We start from the raw sequence: 14,606 nt of genomic DNA, 5'->3' as shown, positions 1-14,606 counted from the left end.
ACAGTGAGCTTTTAGGACTGAGTTCTTTCATTATTTCCACACTGGATCTCTAGCATGACATTTCCAAACTGAAATTTCCCAAATGAGCTCCCTGTACTGAACCCCCAAAGTGAGTTGCCAGTGTAATATTCCCAAACTGGGCACCAGGTAGAGTCCGTTTTACCAACTATGTGTCCCTGAGCAAGCTGCTTGTTCTCCGTTTTCTCATGTGTGAAAGGGGGAGTGAAAAGGATACCTCCCTTGTAGAGTTGTTTTCAGGATGAGATAATCCAGGAAAGCTGTCAGCACAGTGCCTAGCACATGGAAAAACCCCAATAAACGTTAACAGTTTTTATTACTGAATGCCCTGGCTGATGTACTCCATACTGAATGTCCATAAAATCAGCCCCTAGATTGAGTGCACTTAATTAGGTTCCTATTTTGTCCAGTATCAACCCTATCTGAGTCTCCAGAATGAACCTCGGAGCTTGGCCTTGCCCAACTGAGCTCCCCATGCTAAGCCCAAAAAGGAACAATGCTGCCCCCAACCACCACTCAAGAAAGAATTTTCCAGTCTGGTTTTCTGAGATGCTCTGAATGAGAGCCAGTGCGACATATGCTCACTAAGCTACCCAGCCCGAGATTTTGACCTCCTGATGTCAGTTTAAGTGCCTCCTCCCAGAAAGTGCCTCAAGGTCTGAGCCCCACTGAATTATAGCTCTCAATCCTTAGACTCACTCCCACCACCTTCTACTCCCTAGACTGAACTCTGGAACCCAGACTCTAGACTGAGCTCCTCAAATAGGCCAAGGGGAACTGCTGGCCTAAACTGCCTACCCTGAGCCCAAGACTGAACTCCAGACCCAGGCTGCCAAAGACCCACCAGAGCTTCAGACAAGGCCCCTACACCGAGTTCCCCAAGCCATACTCCCTACTCCAAACCCCTGAATGAAATCCTAACTGACATCCCAGACAAAGCCTACACACACCAGACCCCTGGAAATACCGATTTGCACTCCATACAAGGCATCTCCAGACAGAACTCCCAAGAGCAAAGCCTCTGGTCTGAGTTCAGTGACCTGTACTGGCCTGAGTGGGTATCTCACAGCTTACCAGAGTTTTCTTTCTGTCCCTTTCCTGGTTACCTCCTACCTCTACCACCCAACATGCCCCCTGCCCTGGAGTGGGGGAGATACAGAATGTGTAGGAGAAAGGGCAGATGGCCAAGCGGGTCCAGCTCTGATGTCAACTCAGCCACTTCCCAGGTAGACAGCCTAAAGCCACCACCTCTTCTCTCTAAGTCTGTTTCCTCATTTTGGACAAATGGGGCCCAAATCACACCTATCTTACAGAGTTGTTGTGAGGACTGAGAGGAGCTAATTTATGCAAAGTATCTGATGGGGAGCCCTGGAGAGGGTGAGGGGACCCTGGCCCCATCCTAGGGAGTTCCTAGTCTACTGAGGGATGCAGATTTATCAATATAGGATGGATATAGTGTGACTAGTGGGACAGAAGGGAGCACAGAGGACTGTGGGAACAGAGACCGGGTCCTGACCCAGCCTGGGAACTCGGGACAGGTTACTAGGGGAAGTAAGGTGAATCCAGACGACTGAGTGGCACTTAGCCAGATGAAACAAGACAGGGCATGTTTAGGGAGGTACAAGTGGAGGAAGTTGGAGAGGAAAGCAGAAGCTAGATCTCCAAGGGCTTTCAAGGCCAGGCTAAAGGGCTGGGTTTTTCCCCTCCAGATACAGGGGAGCTACTGATAGATTTAAGCAGAAGGGTTGTCACCTTCTGTCAAGCTGTATGTGAGAAAGATCCCTATGGCAGCTAGGGTTGAAGATTAGAGACTCCTGAAAGGCCTGAGCTGGGTCAGCAGCTACAGATCTTGAGTACCAAGACTTGGTCATGGAGGCAGAGCCTCCTACAAAAGCAAGACTTGGTTTCCCAGCCATATGGACCCTCTTCAGAAGCACCTGGACTCCTCCATCACAGGCAGATTTTCTCACGAGAAAATTTCAGCACCCTATAGACAAGAGTAGGATGCAGGACAGCTGTAGCAGGGCCTCAAGTGTAGGCAGGATTGTTAGCGTGCGGGGATTTATTTCAAGATTTTTCCCCCCATGATATCTGGTCACTATAGGAGATATGGAAATTACAGAAAAGATGAAAGAGATAGGGAAAAAAGATGGCTGTGATACAAGCACCCAGAGAATAAGCACAATGAACATTCTGACATATTTTCTTCCCAGTTTAATACACATATATTTGCGAAATCGAGATCATTTGGTGTACACAAGTTGGTATCCTTTTCTTAAAATATCTTGAACATTTCACAAATTATGAAAAACTCTACATAAGCATCACTTGTAAAGGATGCTCAGCATTCTATTCTATGAATGCACAGTAATTTATTTAACTGAACCCTTACAGTTGGACATTTTTTTGAGAGAGAGAGAGAGAGAAAGACAGTGAGCATGCAGTGGGGGGAGGGGGAGAGGGAGAGAGAGAATCTTTTTTTTTTTTTAGATTTTATTTATTTATTTGACAGACAGAGATTTCAAGTAGGCAGAGAGGCAGGCAGAGAGAGGAGGAAGCAGGCTCCCTGCTGAGCAGAGACCCCCCGATGCGGGGCTCGATCCCAGGACGCTGGGATCATGACCTGAGCCGAAGGCAGAGGCTTTAACTCACTGAGCCACCCAGGCGCCCCTGAGAGAGAGAATCTTAAGCAGCACCAAACAGTGTAGAGCCTGACACACAGGGCTTGATCTCATGACCCTGAGATCATGACCTGAGCCAAAACCAAGAGTTAGTCGCTTAACCGACTGAACTACTCAGGTGCCCCTAAGTTTTTATTTTAATTCCAGTATAGTTAACGTACAGTATTAGTCTCAGGTGTACAATGCAGTGACAATTTTACACATCACCCAGTTCTCATCAAGACAAGTGTGTTCCTTAATCCCTATCACCTACTTAATCCTCCCCCACCCCCCTTCCCTCTAGTCTGGAATTGTGATGCCTCCAGCTTTGCTTATCTTTTTCAAGATTGCTTTGGCTATTCAGGGTCTTTTGTGGTTCCATACAAATTTTAGGATTATTTGTTCTAGCTCCGTGAAAAATGCTGTTGCTATTTTGATAGGGATCATATTAAATATGTAGATTGCTTTGGGTAGTATAGACATTTGAACAATATTCGTTCTTCCAAGGGCACCTGGGTGGCTCAGTCATTAAGCGTCTGCCTTTGGCTCGGGTCATGATCCCAGGTCCTGGGATTGAGCCCCGCATCGGACTCCCTGCTTAGTGGAAAGCCTACTTCTCCCTCTCCCACTTCCTCTGCTTGTGTTCCCTTTCTCGCTGTCTCTCTCTGTCAAATAAATAAATAAAATCTTCCCAAAAAATTGTTCTTCCAATCCGTGAGCAGAGAATGTCTTTCCATTTCTTTGTGTCATGTTCAGTTTCTTTCATCAGTGTTTTAAAGTTTGCAGAGTACAGTTCTTTTACCTCTTTGGTTAAGTTTATTCCCAGGTACTGTGCAATTTAAATGGGATTGTTTTCCTAATTTCTCTTTTTGCTTCTTCATTATTAGTATACAGATATGTATCCTGTGATTTTACTGAATTCATTGATCAGTTCTAGTAGTTTTTTGGTGGAGTCTTTTGGGTTTTCTCTCACTATAGTATCATGTCATCTGCAAATAGTGAAAATTTTATTTCTTCCTTACCAATTTGGATGCCTTTTATTTCTTTTTATTGTCTGATTGCTATGGCTAGGACTTCCAGTACTGTGTTGAGTGGAAGTGAGGTGAGTGGACATCCTTGTCTTATTCCTGATCATAGGGGGAAATTTCTCCATTTTCCCTCTTGAGTATGATGTTCCCTGTGGGTTTTTCTCAGATGGCCTTTATTATGCTGCGGTATGTTCCTCCCAAACCTACTCTGTTGTGGGTTTTTATCAAGAATGGATATTGTTCTTTATCAAATGTTTTTTTTCTGCATCTATTGAGATGATCATATCGTTTTTGTCCTGTCTCCTGTTGATATGATGTATCAACTTGATTGATTTGTGAATATTGATCCGCCCTTACATCCCAGGAATAAATCCCACTTCACTGTGGTGGATGATTCTTTTGATCTATTTTTGAATACAGGTTGCTAGTATTTTGTTGAGGATTTTTCATCTGTGTTCACCAGGTATATTGACCTATAGTTCTCTTCTCTTGTGGTGTCTTTATCTGGTTTTGGAATCAAGGTAATGCTGGCCTCATAGAATGACTTTGGAAGTTTTCCTTCCTCTTCAAATTTTTTGGAATAGTTTGAGAAGAACAGATATTTTTTCTAGAAATACAATTTTTCTTTCCTTTTTAAAGGTTTTATTTATTTGTCAGAGAGAGAGAGAGCAAGCACAGGCAAGGGGAGCAGCAGGCAGAGGGAGAAGCAGAATCCCCCAAGCAAGGAGCCCAATGTGGGACTCAATCCCAGGATTCTGGGATCATGACCTGAGCCAAAGGCAGATGCTTAACTGACTGATCCACCCAGACATCCTGAGAAGAATAGATATTAACTCTTCTTTAAATGTTTGGTAGAAATTGCCTTTGAAGCCCTCTGGTCCTACACTTCTGTTTATTGGGAGTTTTTGATTACTGATTTAATTTCCTTGGTGATTATCAGTCTGTTCATATTCTCTATTTCTTCCTGCTTCAGTTTTGGTAGGCTATATGTTTCTAGGAATTTATCCATTTCTTCTAGGTTGTCCAATTTGCAGGCATATAGTTTTTCACAATATTCTCTTACAGTTGTTTGTATTTCTGTGGCGTTGGTTGTTTTTTCTTCTCTCTCATTTGTGACTTAATTTGAGTAGTTCCCCCCCCCTTTTTTTCAATGAGTCTAGCTAGGGGGTTATTGGTTTTGTTGATTAGAATGTGTATTTTCTTAGTATAGATTCCTATAATCATTATTACTGAGACAAAAAATAGGCTCATCTCTTAAGATTTTATTTATTTGAGAGAGAGAGAGAGGGAAGGAGAGGGAGAGAGAGAGCATGAGCAGCAGGGGTGGGGAGACAGAGGGAGAAGCAGACTCCTCACTGAGCAAGGAACCTGACATAGGCTCGATCCCAGGACCCTAGGAATATGACCTGAGCTGAAGGCAGACGCTTAACTGACTGAGCCACCCAGGCGCCCGTCTTTGTTTCTTTATATGGCTTTTTTTTATTATAAAAGTAATACATGCTTTGTCAAAAATATGGAAAATACAGCAAAATCTAAAGGACATGATGAAAAGCACCCATAGTCCCACCATTCAGAGACAACTTGTTAAACATGAGTATGTTTCTTTCCAGTTACCTATGTAATTGTTATTGTTGTTATTTTTAATGGTAATAATAATCCTGTTAAGCTTACATTTTATTCACTGCCAGTTATTCCATGTACTATGATTCTGCTGTTGTGGGATTAATTGAAATAGTTTCTGATTTTAAGTGATGTTGCTATGGACATCTTTGAGGCTGGTGCTTTCCAGGATGGGGAGGTGTAGTCAGGCCAGGAGGAGGTATTCAAGGATCAAAGAAACCCCCAAGAGCCTCTTCTCTGCTAGTCTCCCGCTTGACCTCCCACTCTGCCCACAGAGTCTCTGGAGCTGATAGCCACAGCAGCGGAGCACTCTAACGCTGCCATCCGCAAAATGGTGAGTGGCCCTTCTAGCCCCTGCCCCTCCTTGGCCACCCACCTGTGGTGTCTTTGTCCTGGGGGACTTGTGACTTGTGGACATGTCAGGGGAGGCCAGCACCCCAACCCTGCCTTCTGCTTCCTGTCTCCTGCCAGGAGCGAATGCACAAGCTGCTGAAGGTATATGAGCTGCTAGGGGGTGAGGAGGACATTGTCAGCCCCACCAAAGAGCTCATAAAAGAAGGCCACATCCTTAAGCTGTCAGCGAAGAATGGGACCACTCAAGACCGATACCTCATACTAGTAAGTGCCAGGTGTGAGGTTGCACACATTGATTTGGTACTCACTCAAGACTATACCTCCTGCTAGCCATTCTTTCCTCTATTAATTCCTTGTATTTTCACTACCTACAGCTAGGAATATTTTTTCTCTACTCCATAGGGGATGTAACTAAGACTTAGAAGTGACTTGCCCAAGGTTGCCCAACTAGGCAGTGACTCCCATGCCTAGGCTCTTTCCTTGTGACCCTTGTGCACAACTTGCATTGTGCTTTCTCCATCTATTGCCTTGATGCCCCAGCAATAAAGCTTCAGGAGTCCTGTAAGGATAGGGAGCTGGGCCACACCTCTCCTGGGTCCTCCACACATACGTCCCAAAACTTTTCCTTCCTAGTTCAACGACCGCCTCCTTTACTGCGTGCCCAGGCTGCGGCTCCTTGGCCAGAAGTTTAGCGTGCGGGCACGCATTGATGTAGATGGCATGGAGGTGAGTACCAGGAAGTGGGAGATGAGTACCTGGAGTGGGAACTTGGTTCTGGGAGGGATAAAGTTGTTCTGACTTTGACCCTAAGTCTTTGTATGCATGTGTGCAGAGGGTAAGGGCTCTGTGGAGCTTAGTTATCCTCACAAAGACTTTTTCTCCCTCCTTTCAGCTAAAGGAAAGCTCCAACCTCAATCTGCCTCGCACCTTCCTGGTGTCAGGAAAGCAGCGCTCCCTGGAGCTCCAGGCTAGGTACTTGACCTTACCTATACCTTCCCTCCAGTCCCCTCTTTCCCTTCAGATATGAGGCATCTAGTTCCAGGCTACCTCGCCAAGGAAGAGATCATTCCACAGAAAATATGGGCACCTTTTCCCAAAGATGCTGGCTTGCTCTTCTGATGGGTTTTGTTAGAGGAAGAGGGGAGAATGAGATATTAATCCCAACAGGAATAACAACAATACGGTTTCTTGTAGATTCAGAGATTGAAGAGAAGTAACAACCAAATGCAATGCTTGGTCCATGATAGAGCCTAATTTGAATGAAACCCTAAAATACCTTTGTAAGACAACAGGGAAAATATAAGTATGAACTGAACAATAACTGTTGGGTAATTACTGCTAACTTTTTCAGGTGTGATAATGGTATAATTGTTATACAAGAGAATGGCCTTGTTTTTTCATGATGCATGCTGAAGATTTAGTATCATGATACCTGTAATTTATTTTTAAAACAGAAAATGCACACATATATACATATATACACATACACATATATATATAACTGTATGTGAACTTATACATATATATGAAGTAAATATAGCAAAATATTTTTTAAATTTGCATCTATATAGTAGGCATACATTTAGTGAATTTGTGCTATCCTGTCTGCTTTTTTGTATGCTTGAAATTTTTTATAATAAAACTTTTAAAAATAACAACATTTAAAAATAACGTCTAGCCATTTAACAAAGGGGCTTTCATATCCATGCTCTACTTGGATCATTATAATAATAGCTCACATTTAGTGAAGACTTGCTCTTATGTTAGGCACCGTTTTAAGTGAATTTTAACTGAAACATTTTAAGTTTAACCTGACTAGTTGAATCCTTAAAACAACTCTTGAAGTAGCTACTGTTACCATCAACCCCATTTCACAGATGAGCAAACTGTGGCACAGAAGAGTTCTGTACCTTGCCCAAGATCTCATAGCTAGAAAGCAGAGATGGAAATAGAGCTCACATTGCCTTCTGAGGGCCCAAGTGATTAAGAACCGAGGTCAGGGTCAGGGCCAGGGAATGGATGCATAGGGGTAGATGATTTATTTCTGACAGGCTGCAAGGAAGTGAGAAATGAGAGTCAGAACCCTCACTGCTGGGACTGTGTGGAGGCTGGAAAGAGAGATGAATGTTACCTTTGAAGCTCTGGGGGACTGAGAGCATCCCGGAGGCCTGGGGCCTGCAGCCAGGAAGCAAGAACAAAGCCAATGTGGGCACATCCAGGAGGGGGCTCAGCAGAACCTGAGTGACAAGTCATATGACTCAGACCCATCTTCTGCTGGGAGGATGGGAGGGAGGGGGCTGCTGAAACACAATGGGGCCAGAGAGGAGCACTAAGCAGTGTAGGGTTTCCTCCTAGTGGCAGAGGAAAGGCATGGAGGGTTTGCTTTGCAATTGTTTGTACTGCCCTTTAAAAAATTTAATGAAAAATTTCAAATATCCAGAAAAGTGGAAGTACAACAAACACCCATATACCTACCATTTAGACAACTAGTGTTCAACCTTGGCAACACAGGGATCAACTGGGGAACTTTTAAAAAATGCTGCTGTCTGAAGGGCGCCTGTCTGGCTCAGTCAGTAGAGCGTGTGACTCTTGATCTCAGGATTAGAGGTTTGAGCCCCATGTTGGGTGTAGAGATTACTTAAAAATAAAATCTTTAAAAAAATACTGATGTCTGAAACCCACCCTCAAAGGCTGATTGAATTTGTCTGGGGCACAGACTGAACATGAGGAGTTTTAAAAGCTCCCTTGGTGGTTTTAGTGTGTGCACCAAGGTTTAGAACCAACTTAAGAATCAACAATTATTGACATTTTGCCATATATATCTTTGGCTGAACCATTTTAAAGTAAAGACATGATACTTCACCCCAGGCCTTTCCTTTCCTCTAGCTGCATATATATGTGTATGTACACACACACACACACACACACACACACACACACACACATACACACACACACATTTTCTTTCTATATTTTATTATGAAAATATTCCAAAATACAGAAAAGTTAAAAAAAATTATACAGTGAACAACTGTAAACCCACTGTACAGATTCTATAAGTGCTAACATTGTCCTGTATTTACTTTATCACCAATGTATCCTTTTATCCATCCACCAATCCATCTGGTTTTTTTAACATGCATTTCAAACGAAGTTACAGGCATCACTACACCTCATCCCTTAAAGACTTTGGTGTGCATATTATTTTTTTTTAAAGATTTATTTATTTGACAGAGAGAAATCACAAGAGAGGCAGGCAGAGAGAGAGGAAGGGAAGCAGGCTCTCCACGGAGCAGAGAGCCCGATGTGGGACTCGATCCCAGGACCCCGAGATCATGACCTGAGCTGAAGGCAGCGGCTTAACCCACTGAGCCACCCAGGCGCCCCTGGTGTGCATATTATTAACTAGAGTTCAATATTTGTTAAACATCCTCTCCTTTTCTTGAGGCCAAATTTTCACACAGTTAAATGCACAGGTCTTAAGTGTGTACCATCACTAAGTTTTGACAAATATAAACACACGTCACATGTTTTTTTAAAAAAATGGAATGCTGTGTGTATTTTGTTTTTACTTAACATCAAGAGCTTTCTATACCACTTAACATATTATATTTCACTTAACATATTATAAACAGCTTTCTATACCATTTATGTTGTCTGACAGTAATGATATACCATCATTTCTTTTTATCGGATCCCCTGTTGGGCACTTAGGCTGCTTCCAATTTTTCATAATAAATAGCATTGCAATGGACATTCTTGTAGCTAAATATTAACTGCTATCCTTAATTTTTCATGAAGTGGTTCTAAGGATGTAGTCAGATCTTCATATTAGAAAAATACTTTGGATGTCTGGTGTGTAGATGTGGAAGGGGATTAGATGAGGCCAGGTAGGAGTCAGCCAAGAAACTGGGTCCTGTCCCTAGTAAGCAGTTTATGGAGCTGTCCCAGCCTAGAGGCCTTGGAGACTCCAGGGCAGACGGGAGAGGTGGGAAAGGAAGGGAAAAGGAAGAGGTAATTCACACTGATTGAGTACCTAGTGGACCAAGGATTGTGCTGGGCATTTTATCTATATCACTTGTTACTGCTCAAAACAACCCAAACTGATCATTCTCTTCATGTAAAACGGAGAAGAAAATGGACTAAAGGAAAACAAGCTCCCCACCCTTTCTCAAATTTGCCATTCCAACAACAGGGAACTATTTATGGTTTCTTGTATGTTCCATAATTTTACACACACCTCACCCATAACCCTCTACTTGAGGCCCAGTACCTCCTTGAAGAAACCTCTCCACCCATCACAGTGCTAATCTCCCTGTATTGTCTCTATCTCCCCTCCTAGACCATGAGCTCCTTACGGGTAGGGCCAGCCCTCTCTAAGCCCCAAGTCCCTAGCACAGGGTCTGGTAACGGCTGAATAAATAAACACAGGCTACATGACTTGCCTAAGGTCACATAATAAGTGAAGGACCAGAGGGTCAAAACCCTGGTCTGTCTGACTCCAAAATACTGTTTACCACTCTAGTTGCTTTTGGTTGGCTTGCCTAACCCAACATTTTTCTTTCCCCCCCGCCCCCCAAGGACTGAGGAGGAGAAGAAAGACTGGGTCCAGGTAACATCCAAGAAGGCTTTGTGGTAGGGGGCTGGAGGAGTACTAACAGGTCTCCTTGGGATTTGTGGACTCTCCCCTAAAACTCATATCAGACCAGAATGGGCCTGGACATGGCTTTCCAACAAACTTTACCATTCCCGTTTTACAGATAAGCAAACTGAGGTCCAGAGGTTAAACAGAAACTCACAAATTCTCCCCTTAGGAAGATGGCTCCTCTGAGGGTATAACCCCAGTGAGTTAAATCCTGTAAAACCTGAAGCCCAGACAGTGGCCAGGAAGACCTGTGATTTTTCAACCACTGATGTGAGAATTGGATTTGGGATTGGTCTTGCTCAAGATCATATGCCTAACAAGGGGCAGAGTCTGGCCAAGAAACCAAGTCTTCCGACTCCAGGCTAGTTCATAGGAAGGTGAGGTGAGGGTGGAAGTAGGTGGGTTGTGAGGTGATCTGACCTTTTATTTCTTACAACCTCCTTTATAGGCCATCAACTCCACCCTCCTGAAGCACGAACAGACGCTGGAGACCTTCAAACTGTTGAACTCAACAAACAGGGAAGATGAAGACACACCCCCCAATTCTCCAGTAAGAGTCCCCACCCTCTCCCCCTGCACTGGGACCCCTTCCAGGCTTCCAAGTCCCCACTTTACCTTGAAATGATCCTTGCCCCTTCCCGGAGAGTGAAGACCAGAGAGGCAGAGCGCAGAACCTCAGAAGCACAGTCTTCTTTTGGTATGGCCACAGAGGAATCATGGGGGAAACTGAGGCCCAGAAAGTAAAAATGACTTGTCATCAGTAGTACAGTGAGGTAAGGACAGAGCAAGGACTCAAAGGCGGGTCTTCTGAATATATCTGCTGCCTCCCACTGATGATCCAAGCCTTGGGGCAGAGGGCAGGGGCTGGCTGGACTGGGCTGAGGAGTAGCTATCTCTGACCTGGGACCTGGCCCTCTCTCCAGAACGTGGATCTTGGGAAGCGGGCACCTACACCCATCAGAGAAAAGGAAGTCACCATGTGCATGCGCTGCCAGGAGCCCTTCAATTCCATCACCAAACGCAGGCACCACTGCAAGGCCTGCGGGCATGTGAGTTTTGGCAGGCAGGGGCAGAGCTAGGGAGGGGACAGGCTGGCAGCCTCTAGGCCCACTTCTGAGTGGGTTACCCTCCAAGTGGGGGAGGCCATGAGTCCACTATGGGAGGTGGTACACTGAAGGAAAGGACCTACAGGAACCAAGCTGTTTTTGCCCACTTGCCACCCCAGGTGGTTTGTGGGAAGTGCTCCGAGTTCCGGGCCCGCCTCATCTATGACAACAACCGCTCCAACCGTGTGTGCACGGACTGCTACGTGGCCTTGCATGGGGTGCCTGGGAGCAGCCCAGTCTGCAGCCAGCATACACCCCAGCGCCGGAGGTCTATCCTGGAGGTAAGAGCCAGGTCCCCAACTAACAGTCCCACACCGACCACATGGGCCCTAGCCACCCACCATGACTGACACACGCGTGGGCATCTCTGAAATGCTAGGGTGCTATGTGCTTCCACTGAGCAAGTGACCCAGGCTTGGAGTGAGTAAAATGAATGCAAGAGTGAATGAAAGATGAATTTTTATTTAAGTGCTTTAGCCATTTAATCCTCACAGTAAGTAATTTATCCATGCTATTCCTATCCCTGGGTTACAAATGAGGGAACTGAGGCTCAGGCAGTCATTTGCACAAATTACACAGCCAGCGAGTGGCAGAGCTAGTATGTTTTTTCAATAAACAAATTATCTTTTCTTATTACAAATAGGATATGTGCACTGGGGAAAATTAGACAATATAAACAAAAATAATAAAAACACCATATTCCTTCTACCTACTAGATTACCACTATTAATAGTTGTGCTATAGCATGCCATACATACATTTTTTATTTTGTTTTTAACCAAATTGAGGTATTTATTTCACTTAACATTTAAAGAATGCTTACTCTGCGGGGTGCCTGGGTAGCTCAGATGGTTAAGCGGCTGACTCTTTATTTCGGCTCAGGTCATGATCTCAGGGTCCTGAGATGGAGCCCTGGGGTGAGTTCCTCACTCAGGGGGGTGTTTGCTTGAGGATTTACTCTTCTGCCCCTAATTCCTGCTCATGTGCACGTGTGAGCGCTCTCGCTCTCTCTCTCAAATAAATAAATCTTTTTTAAAAAGAACGCTTACTCCGTGCCAGGCACTCTTCTGAGCATTTTGCATACATTAACTCATTTAAACTTTACAACAGACCTATATGTTCTCCTTCCAAGTCAGTACATTTTCATCTCAAGCTGGGATTCTAAGCCAAACTGCCTTACCCAGCTACCCAATCCTTTTCACAATGCTAGGTTTGCCTCTTGCTAAATCCAAGGCATGGATGTTATGATGAAAGACAATGAACAGGGAGAGGTATAAAGGTGTAAGTGACTTGAGGAATAAATCAACTGATGGAGCAATGCCTGCCTGGCATCTAGGTGGCCCTGCTAAACACCCCTCCCACCAACTCTTAGGAGGCAAGCAGCCACTGCAGTGCAGTAGACAAGCCTGGCTTTCAGCCTCAATTCTAACCCACAGGGGGTGGGGGTACTGGACAAATCCTTCCCGCCATCTGAGCTTAAGCCTTATCAATCCCTATGCTGAGGGCATGTCAAAGCCAAGAGTAGCCAGGCCAGACCTTCTATCAATACTGATGTCCCCTATGTCTCTGGCCACAGAAACAGGCCTCAGTGGCTGCGGAGAACAGCGTCATCTGCAGCTTCCTACACTACATGGAGAAAGGTGGCAAAGGCTGGCACAAGGCATGGTTCGTGGTCCCTGAGAATGAACCCTTGGTGCTGTACATCTATGGAGCCCCTCAGGTGTGCATCCCATTCTTTCAGGGCCTTTCAGCCACCTGGCAAAACCAGGCTGCTCCTCTTCCCTTTCAGTCCTTGACTTCTCCTTGGCCTTGGGGGATTGGGTAAGACTAAGGGGAAATCAGAACCCCTACCCTTGTGAGACAAAGACCAGCTAGAGACAAGGAGTGACTGTGGGCCAACATGTGTAGGGAAAAGTGGGGTGAGACAGTGGAGCTAGTTTCCTGGAGGAAGCCAGAGTGGAGGTTAGGCACTGCTAGGTCCAGTTTGGAGCGGGGAAGAACATGTAAATGGAGGGAACAGCTGAAACAAAGTCCTGCAAATATTATTTGTTATATTCTAAAGAGACTAGCCCAACTGGTTTTGGTTGTGGGAGGAAGTGGGTATTTGAGCTAGCCTGCATGCTAGCCTCAGTTGACATTTTTCAGTTGCTATCAGTGAAGCCATGGAAGTTTCCTGAGGAGGAGAAGGAAAAGAAGGGTTCAGCAGATGCAAAACTAGTGAGAAGCCCAGCCTCGAGGTGACCCCGGCTCTGTCCTGTTCCCTAGGATGTGAAAGCCCAGCGTAGCTTGCCCCTCATTGGCTTTGAGGTGGGGCCTCCTGAGGCAGGGGAGCGGCCTGACAGAAGGCACGTCTTCAAGATCACCCAGAGCCACCTGAGCTGGTACTTCAGCCCCGAGACAGAGGAGCTGCAGCGGCGATGGATGGCGGTGCTCGGTCGGGCAGGCCGTGGGGACACGTTCTGCCCAGGGCCCACACTGTCTGAGGACAGGGAGATGGAGGAGGCACCAGTGGCAGCTTCAGGAGCCATTGCTGAACCCTCTGAAGCCCCCCAGACCCAAGACAAGACCTAGAGGGTTTGGGAGGAACTGGGGCCCCCTGCACCATACTCTAGCTGCCCATGTCCAATTGGGGGCCCCAGCCCCTTCCCTCCCAGCTCAGTCAATACTTGAACTCCCAACATGGGCACTTTCAATCCCCAGTGCTTAGGTTTTTTAATTCATCTTTTCACAAAACATGGGCTTTAAAAAAAAAATTCCTATGGTGATGTTAATTTTTTTTAAATCCCTGTCCCCAGGAAGGGTGGGAGCTGTTGCCAGACCCCCTTGAATTAGGCTGTTTTGTCCTCCATCCCTTCACCATCCTACAGATCCTGCCTCCACCCAAGTCCCCCCCAAACTGGAGGCAGGAGATTTGGATTCAAGTGCCAGCTCTGCCACTGACCCCATGGCCCTGGCCCACCCCTGCCCCCCCAGCCAGTGTCTTTACACACGTTACGTGGGGTGGTGACCAGACCCCTCCTGCCTCTCCCATGGCTTATAGCTTCTACCCGGCCCCAAGGCTACCCAGTATTTTATCGTCCAGACCCATGGCAGGGCCACAGGGCAGGACAGGGGAATGGGGGGAAGACAATGGATACTCTTTTGTTTTGTTTTTTAAAGAAAAATACAGTTTATT

The 14,606-nt window shown here is 45.5% G+C and overlaps 1 protein-coding gene across 3 annotated transcripts in view; it reads left to right on the top strand.

Moving 5' to 3' along the window:
• Positions 1–14,419, top strand: part of FGD1 (FYVE, RhoGEF and PH domain containing 1) — a 43,856-nt gene extending 29,437 nt beyond the window's left edge. For 2 of the 3 annotated variants that reach the window (XM_045995420.1, XM_045995422.1), the window contains exons 9-18: positions 5,602–5,660; positions 5,798–5,944; positions 6,314–6,406; positions 6,573–6,652; positions 10,262–10,292; positions 10,774–10,875; positions 11,249–11,374; positions 11,551–11,712; positions 13,008–13,151; positions 13,697–14,419. In XM_045995420.1, coding sequence (XP_045851376.1) covers positions 5,602–5,660; positions 5,798–5,944; positions 6,314–6,406; positions 6,573–6,652; positions 10,262–10,292; positions 10,774–10,875; positions 11,249–11,374; positions 11,551–11,712; positions 13,008–13,151; positions 13,697–14,002 — 1,250 coding nt within the window. In that variant the 3' untranslated portion in view covers positions 14,003–14,419. The remainder of the gene's footprint in view (positions 1–5,601; positions 5,661–5,797; positions 5,945–6,313; positions 6,407–6,572; positions 6,653–10,261; positions 10,293–10,773; positions 10,876–11,248; positions 11,375–11,550; positions 11,713–13,007; positions 13,152–13,696) is intronic. The other variant, XM_045995421.1, reaches the window with a different exon arrangement.
• Positions 14,420–14,606: the final 187 nt, after the last annotated feature.

Source organism: Meles meles, chromosome X (assembly GCF_922984935.1).
Source record: "Meles meles chromosome X, mMelMel3.1 paternal haplotype, whole genome shotgun sequence".
Taxonomy (NCBI): Eukaryota; Metazoa; Chordata; class Mammalia; order Carnivora; family Mustelidae; genus Meles; species Meles meles.
Note: the sequence above shows the minus strand (reverse complement) of the source record. Positions and strands in the feature narration are given on the sequence as shown.